Consider the following 8,696-nt stretch of genomic DNA (forward strand, 5'->3'; position numbering starts at 1 on the left):
ATGGGGTAGATTTTTATGAGCGGGTGATGGTTGTGCCTTTTTTGTATTGATATAACCACCTCTACTCAAGAAAGTATAAACCCCACAATATACTCATGGACGTTATCAGAAATGCCTCCCTACTGTGAATACAATTAAACCAACGTCCATTCCATTGTTTATTTTTAAATGAACCTGTCACAGCAATAGGTTCAGTTTGTACCATTCATCTCAGATAACTATCTGAAAGTTCGGTTTCCCTTGTTGTATATTAATGAGATACTTGTGTACTTTCTATAACTGTTAGAGTTTTAATGTTTGTTAACTCCTACATAACACTATTAATATCATTATTTTCTTTCACAATATATACGATTGAAATCTTCACTTTATGTAACAGGTACTTTGGAATACTTGTAGTTCCGTTGTTGTTATTGTTGATGCTTTGAGTGTAAGTATTGTATTGAATCAAAAGGGATTTCAACTTAAATATTCAATATTGCTAAATACATGTACAACAGCTGATATAATCAGTGTTAATGAAACTCATTTATCAAATGAAAAAGTTATTAGAATTGATGGTTTTCAATGGATTGAATTAAATCGTCAACTTATACATTCTAGGGCTCGTAGACAATTCAGTGGAGTTGGTCTTTTTGTTAAACGATCTTCATACAATGGGTACCTCGTATTTGTGAAAACAAAGTTTATAATCATGGTATCTTAGGTGTTCGGTTTTCTAACAAGATATCAGGGTATTCCTTTATTGTATTTTCATGCTACCTTCCTCCTGAGAATTCACCATGGAGTAGAGATGCAACTCGTTATTTTGGGTATCTGTTAAGCTAGATTTATACATATGATAATGGAGTGAATTGTATTTTCATTTGTGGTGATTTGAACGTTCGGATGGTTCATTTTAATGACAATATTAATGATATTGATGACATTCCAGACACACATCAAATCGATTCAACTGTTAATCAACACGGGCGTGACTTTTACTAGTTTTTGCTTGAAATGGAGTTTTGTATACTGACTGGAAGATGTAACATTCAAAGCGATAATTTCACATTATCAATACCTACTAAGGGAACAGATGCTGTTGACTATATCTGTGTGCCACACGATCAGTTGCAATTCTGTGCTAATGTTATTGTAGTTACAATCCAGTCTGTAATTCGTGATTATAGTTTCAAATTGTATAATTTGCTAGGTGACAGGTGCAAAGTCCTTGACCATTCCTTGCATTTTGTTGACTGTTGTGACCATCCTTGTTTAATTAATGCAAATAGGAATCGTACTACTGATCAGATGCCATCGAACTTTTTACATCGCAGAGGGAGGGACATACATACATACATACATACATACATACATACATACATACATGCATACATACATACATACATACATACATACAGAGACAGAGAGAGAGGGTGCGCAGGTTGAAAATGATGACATTTATCGGAAACTGTGTCACTGTATAATTATTGAAATGGACAGGACTATTCCGAAATTCGATTGTTCTAAACACGTACGTAAGAGATTTCGTCCTCGAAACCCATATTGACCCTACACTTACCGCCCTATGGAACACTATAAAAGAAAAAGAAAAAGCTTTTACACGATTCAAAGGCCGTAATACGACGAGATGTATGTGACGTTCTGAATTTAAACAAGCCAGACTGGCATTTAATAAGAGTTTACGTTTCCACCTTTCACCATACATGTTCGTACTAATTGCAACTTTATGTCCCTCGATCTGGTTTCAGGTTTTACCTTATACCATATTCCTTCACTAACATTAGCAACTAACACTTAATCACAGTTTTCTACAGCATAATATTGTCTTTTACACTACACACACATGTCTAAAGCAACTTAAGTGTATTCAAAATAGTGTAATTTTATTTTCTAAAATAAATTTTCATTTTAAACTGAATTCCACTGTTTGCATTTCATACAAATGAATAATTTATGGACACAACTAATCGAATCCATAAGTGAGTAATATTATTGGATAATCTGTTAATAGTCATCTTAGATATTGAATGAGACAACTTTGTCAATATAGCCTACCTGTAGACTGTTTGGCCTATCACTATTACCTTATTCTGCTATCCTAACTGACATTTTGATTTTTGAGATTTTCGCTGTCCCCAAATCTACTCTGTCTACTATTTTCAGCTGGTCTTGAATGGCATTCCGCCATAGACCATGATTGGTCGAATTCAAATACATAATTAGACATTTAAATCGTGCATTCGGTATACATGTATATAAATGTGACCCGTCAAACCACATCATTTCTATTCGAATTACTCCAATGTTTGGCACACGTTTATGTACATGGTGGGCGTAGCTTAATTAATATCAACTGGGAATAGGGTCAGAATAGACGAGGACAGCGAAAATTTAAAAAAAAAATCCAAATGTCAGTTAGGATAACAGACTAGGGTAGTAGCGATAGTCCTTGAAATCTACAGATAGGCTACTGTTAATATATTATCAACCAGTGAAGTATACCCTATTTCAGACCCATACATATATATCACAATATGTGGATAAAACATGACGTCATCATTTTTAGGTATTCACAATTCCTTAACATTGTTTCATTTATGAGTGTTTACTATGTCCAATATCTCTCCACGAGAAGTTATAAACACCAGGAATGTACAAACATGTAAACAAATCCGTTTTAAAATATATAGTCTATTTATGTATATAATTTTCCACATTCAGATTCGATACACAGATAATAACTGGGCCATTCATGGCATGTCATGGTTCAAATCTTGTCGAAGGATTTTATGCTGTGGAGGTTGTGTTTGACTGATGTGCGGTCATTCGACCATCAGGACTCCAACAACTAACATGCTATTCCCATCGTCGTAATCCACTAGCCGCTTTACGGCAGCACTTAGCAGACGTCCACACACAAAGGTAGTGGTTGAATTGACTACCATTCATCGACTAAGATTAAGAGCCAATCAGAGGGTCCAATTTTTATTCAGCATTATCAGCGTCAAAGTAGAATTGTTTTGCGAGAAAGCGAAACTAGGTACCACCGTATGAACTGGCAGGTAATATTTTTCGAACAGAAAATGACAAACATTTGCTTGTGTAACCGTTCTGTCAAATATCAGGTATAATACATGGTTCGGGAGACGCGGCTGCCATTCCAATGAGGCTTCTCTCCGGCAATACTCATGTACTGGTACGAGAAGAACGATTGGTTTCATTTAAAGTTTGCATAAAAATTGTCATGATGTAATTCACAAATTGTCTATCATTAGTTCATAGTTTCTTATACATGTAATATTGCATTGATTTATAACTTATTACGTTGATTTAGATATTCTGAAAAGAAGCATGTTGTTAGCTGCCATACTGGAGACGGTTTACAGGATGGAGAAGGGTTAACGACGTCATAAAAATAAACTTTGTTACTTGCAATTTTTCGACCACTAGGTAATAAAATCATGCAGTGGCGTAAATTTACTCATACACCCAATGGCCCCTGACTAGTTTACAGCATCCCCAAATTTAAACAATTCTCTCTCCAGTTCCGAAAATCATGAAAATAATCCAACCAGTAAAAGTTAGAGACCCTGTTATACTGAAGACGATGCTCCAACTGTTAAAATAGTCCATTAAGTGACCACTGATGTATACGCCAAGAAATCCCGGTATTGCACTTATGGAATTCATAACTCCTGTTTGAATAAAAGAAACCACAAGTCTTAGATATCACACGTTCTTGTATATCTCACCCCTAATCCCTGACTTCAATGACTAAGTACTTATTTCTATACACATAAATAAACATTTTTTGTAATTTTAAATAAAAATGATAAAATATCCATCATTATTCTCAGCTTGTATATAAATTACAAATTGCTTATCTATTTTTAGTTTTCGTCATGTTAATACGCTTTAAACTGGACAGGAAAGAGTTGTAGTCACCTTTCATTGCTTTGAATATTGAGTTTTACTACTTTTCCCCAATTTTCGTCAATTTCGATGATAACATAATGAGAAATGTGAATGAACAAAATCCAAATTAGATGTGAAGGTATTCTAAGTATACACTGTATACCTCTCTTAAAGTAGATTACGCCTAGAAAATGAACTCTTTAAAATTAAGCCGTTTTTTGTTCAAGAATACAACAACCCAGTTTCAGTTTAAGATAAACAAATTTCTGGGGACACCATACACATTTTTGAAACAGAGGTCAAAATTATATCAAAACTTCACCATTTTTGAATCCAATATGGCCGCCGAATACTATGTTAACTCTGTTGGAGAATAAAATATTGACGATTTCCTTGAAAATAGGATTGTTTTAAAAGGAAAAAGTTTTCATATTGTAATATTTGGAGAGAATGGAAGAAATTAGATGTTCAGAGAAATTGTTCCCATAGGACATTCCACCTTAGCAGAAAAGGAATCCGACGTTCATTACTGATCAATCACACTGTGTATGTAAACTTCATCAGTTAATTAATACTCTTCAATGTTCAGTGAGAATCATGCCATGGGTGACTTAAATCACACCACTTCCATTATAACCGAAAAAGGTAAAGTTTGATTGAAACTTTGACGAAAGTGAGGTTCCTATAAATTATATATTGAATATGTAACATTAGGTTAGACAATCTTCTAATTCTAGTTTCATATATTACCATGGATAATGATTGCCCGGAAAATGATATAAAACAATCCCTTTTATTTGAATGTGCTATGAACAATATTTCACGTCAGTATGTGCATATTGATTAAGGATGTTTTTTACAATTTTCTGATGAATATATATATATATATATATATATATATATATATATATATATATATATATATATATATATATATATATATATATATATATACACATACATATATGCACTTACATGCATATATATATATATATATATATATATATATATATATATATACATATATACACTTACATGTATACATATATATATATATATACTTTTAATGATGACCATTTAATCATTCTAGTTGAAATGCCATAAGTATGGAAAAAATCAATATGATCTGAAAATAGATTACGATGAAAACAAATCTCACCGTATACAGCGCCAGCATGAGTTGGTGCCAAGTCTTGAGTGTTTGCATATGCCCCAGCAGTACCTATGTTGTCCATCGAAAAGGCGTATGTGATTGCTGTTAACGTTGTAGCATAGCATGTCATGTGTCCAACAAACATTAGAGTTGTGGTATAACTCAAAGAAGCCAGTGTCTGTAAGATGGAGAAACACATGAATGAGGGGAGAATACCATTGTTACATTTATTAAAACCACTCTAAATTGAACAACAAACTTTACTAACTTGTAAATATTTCATAACTGTTACAACTTAAACACAGAACTATCCTATATAAATAGGATTATGACTAGTCTATGCAAATGCGGGAAATTCAAACTACTGTACAGAGCGCTAGCTTCTGGGTCTTGTTTTCAGCATTTTGTCTGTACTTCGGTAATGAAGCATGTACAAAGTGTTTGTTAATGTTGTAGGATGGTAACTTGATACTCAAATTAGTTGAAAATCAATCAGTTTGTATCATAGAATGTAAACACCTTTCAAAATGAGACAAATTCTCCTTCAAACATCTGTTTAGATTGTGTGTCACTCAGGATTATTCAAATATGCGATATTTGCATATATGAACAACCCAGATAGGGAATGTTTATATTTTGGTGATTACTTGCCAGTGAGTCACCACAAGTTCTCCACCTCCAAAACATACAGTCAGTTAGTCATATGCAAAATAGGGTGCCAGGCACAGGCAGTCATCATGCTTTTAAAGTGGCCCAAGCAGAGTTTATAAGCTTTTTACTAAAGTGAAAAATACTTAACATGAAACTTCATTGAACTATAATGAATCTAGTATATTGTTAACATCGATATATACCTTCAATGACAGTATAATTAATTGTTTTCTGGTATTGGTAGAACAATTAATTGCATGTTAGGGATTGTGTGGACATTGTTTACATGTAATACAAAATTACGTAACAGGATCGTTTACAAGTTATCTTTCAATACCAAATCCGAGTTCAATCACTTGCAAATGACGGTTAAGTATGCTTCAGTAAGTTGAATACTGGAAGTACCTTCTGAACAAGCAGAAAACATTATGTCCAACAAGTCTTCTTAGAAGACACAGACGTCTTAAATACTTTATTTCCAGGTGGCTGAATGGTGACATGATTGCAGAAGAAATTAGTGGCAATAAACAAATAAATAAACAAATAAATAAATATTATAAAGTGTCTGTGATATGCAGGAATTTGCATATCTTGCAAAACAAAGTTATGTGCATATGTACCATGTGATATGTCACCTTTGTATCAGGTTTGAAATAAATGGATATTGCATCTTTAAGAAATGATATATTATTGATACACGGGCGGACAGACATATGCGCGCATTGAAATGATTCCGTAAAATATAGGTTATAACTTGAAATGTATTCATCTACCTGTATAAATTTTCTTGTTGTAGTTTTACTAATTCCGCTTGATATCATTCGATCAGCGATATACCCACTAAGCATACAAGGCGGAGCAGCAACCAACCAGGGTACAACATTAAACACCCAGCCCTGTTGGAGATAAAAGTTTAGATACACTATGATATTTTCCAAATTTTAAAATTGAGTATATTGTCACAAACTTGAACAACCTCTTATGAGATATGCTATTAGACAACACACATGCATTTGGATTTGGTACACTGACAAAGTTTGTCTATAGAACGGTAGCAAGAAAAATCACCATGTTTGTGGTGTTAACACAATATTCTCATTTGCCATTTAGTCACGATGGTAAACAGAAGTGAATAGGGCCAAAATCAACAACAATAGTGTACGAGATATATTTCCTTCAAATTTCAAATTCACCATCATATTTGACACGGCTTTGTAAAATTTACTACTATATTGTACCAGACACTATTTCTGTAAAATTTAGTATATTGTATCAGACACTATTTCTGTAAAATTTAGTATATTGTATCAGACACTATTTCTGTAAAATTTAGTATATTGTATCAGACACTATTTCTGTAAAATTTAGTATATTGTATCAGACACTATTTCTGTAAAATTTAGTATATTATACCAGACACTATTTCTGTAAAATTTAGTATATTGTATCAGACACTATTTCTGTAAAATTTCAAACACACCATCATATATATTTTTTCAAAGCTGTGTACAACTTAGTCAGAGACTCTTTCTGTAAAGTGTCATACTCATACCATCAATATTTCCTATGTACAAAATTATCATTACCCTACATTTTAGGGAATCTTGAATAATCAAGGGACAAGATTTTAGCTATCTGTCATGACCTAGGCGTGCAAGATTGAATCAGACAACAGTTTCACTTTCAACTTAACTATAAATGACGAAATCTCATGAAGCATTGTTGGTAGGTTTAGCTTATTATGTTATTGTCGTACATATCCTCAATATTTCACCAACTACAATGTGTGTAGCTTGTTACCTTTTCATGGGGAAATTTTTCAGTAAAAAATGTTGGCAGCCAGTTAAATAGTAAATGTCCGGAATAACCACCACAAAAATTAATTATGATCATTGCCCTGGATAGAATAAAGAAAATTGGAGTAAACTTATTATTTGAAATTAGTACATAAACAGTCATTTTAGTACATTTTATTTTTGTTATTAAAACATTGCTTTGAACTCTACAATTTTATACTGATTTTAGAACATCGATTATGAATATAAATGGTAACAGAACCACATAATACGAAAAGTCATATTTGACCACCTCTTTTCACCTGGGGTAATATCTGAGCAGATATGTGTAAATGTGGTGAGTATGAGACGAAGTTTCACCTTTGACCTAATTTACCTACGGTGATCACTCACCTGGGGTTGTATACAGTCAAAAATGGTACTGCGTCGTGTACTACCCCTGGACAGAAATGGTGGTTAGGTGGGTCAATGGTAAGGTAGGTTGGTAAATTAGACTTTTAGTAGGACGATGGTTATATTTGAATGTTTAAGCAATGCATTGGTATTGTTTTATTGTTGTCCGTCCCTCAGCGATATCTGGCAACATGATACATATATTTTATGACCTGATATTTTACTTACAAAACCTTTATTCATAAGATATGAGAACTATTAAACCATGCACACGTTTTAAGAATTCGAAGAGAAAATAAGGAATGTATAATGCTGGTCGTTCTGTGTCATGAAAACGTGTGTCTATGTCATTAGTTCTGCTGTGCGCGAAAAAAAGGAATCATAATGTTACGACTCGCCATCTCTTCCACGTTCATTTAAAATTATTATTGCACAGGTATAATTCTGCTATTTTCCAATATTGTTCTTCATTTAACAGCAGAATAATGGCCGAGGACACAGTATGGTAACTGAGGTATAGCAAGTGGTCATCCTACCACCCGTAAAAAGAAATAAGGGTTCGAGCTGGGCTTGAAGGGACCCACAAGCACACATTTTGGTGACATAAGGGATTTGTCGATACTCGTCTTTGACCCAAAGTAACAAAGTTCCCTTATGTCACTAGTATTTTCCCTAGCTGAGTTAAGGAAAATATCGGGGTAGGGGATATAATATCTCACTGCATAGAAATATCCACTTAATATCTAGATGCTCTTAATACGTAGAATGGTTCAGTATTGTGA

The 8,696-nt window shown here is 33.3% G+C and overlaps 1 protein-coding gene across 3 annotated transcripts in view; it reads right to left on the minus strand.

Moving 5' to 3' along the window:
• Positions 1 to 1,442: 1,442 nt before the first annotated feature.
• The window catches only part of LOC144440090 (voltage-gated purine nucleotide uniporter SLC17A9-like), a 13,811-nt gene continuing 6,557 nt past the window's right edge, over positions 1,443 to 8,696 (minus strand). For all 3 annotated transcript variants that reach the window (XM_078129348.1, XM_078129350.1, XM_078129349.1), the window contains 4 exons: positions 7,526 to 7,622; positions 6,499 to 6,621; positions 5,081 to 5,252; positions 1,443 to 3,701 (listed from right to left, as the gene is read on the minus strand). In XM_078129348.1, coding sequence (XP_077985474.1) covers positions 3,532 to 3,701; positions 5,081 to 5,252; positions 6,499 to 6,621; positions 7,526 to 7,622 — 562 coding nt within the window. In that variant the 3' untranslated portion in view covers positions 1,443 to 3,531. The remainder of the gene's footprint in view (positions 3,702 to 5,080; positions 5,253 to 6,498; positions 6,622 to 7,525; positions 7,623 to 8,696) is intronic.

The sequence above is a fragment of the Glandiceps talaboti genome, chromosome 9 (assembly GCF_964340395.1).
Source record: "Glandiceps talaboti chromosome 9, keGlaTala1.1, whole genome shotgun sequence".
NCBI lineage: Eukaryota > Metazoa > Hemichordata > Enteropneusta > Spengelidae > Glandiceps > Glandiceps talaboti.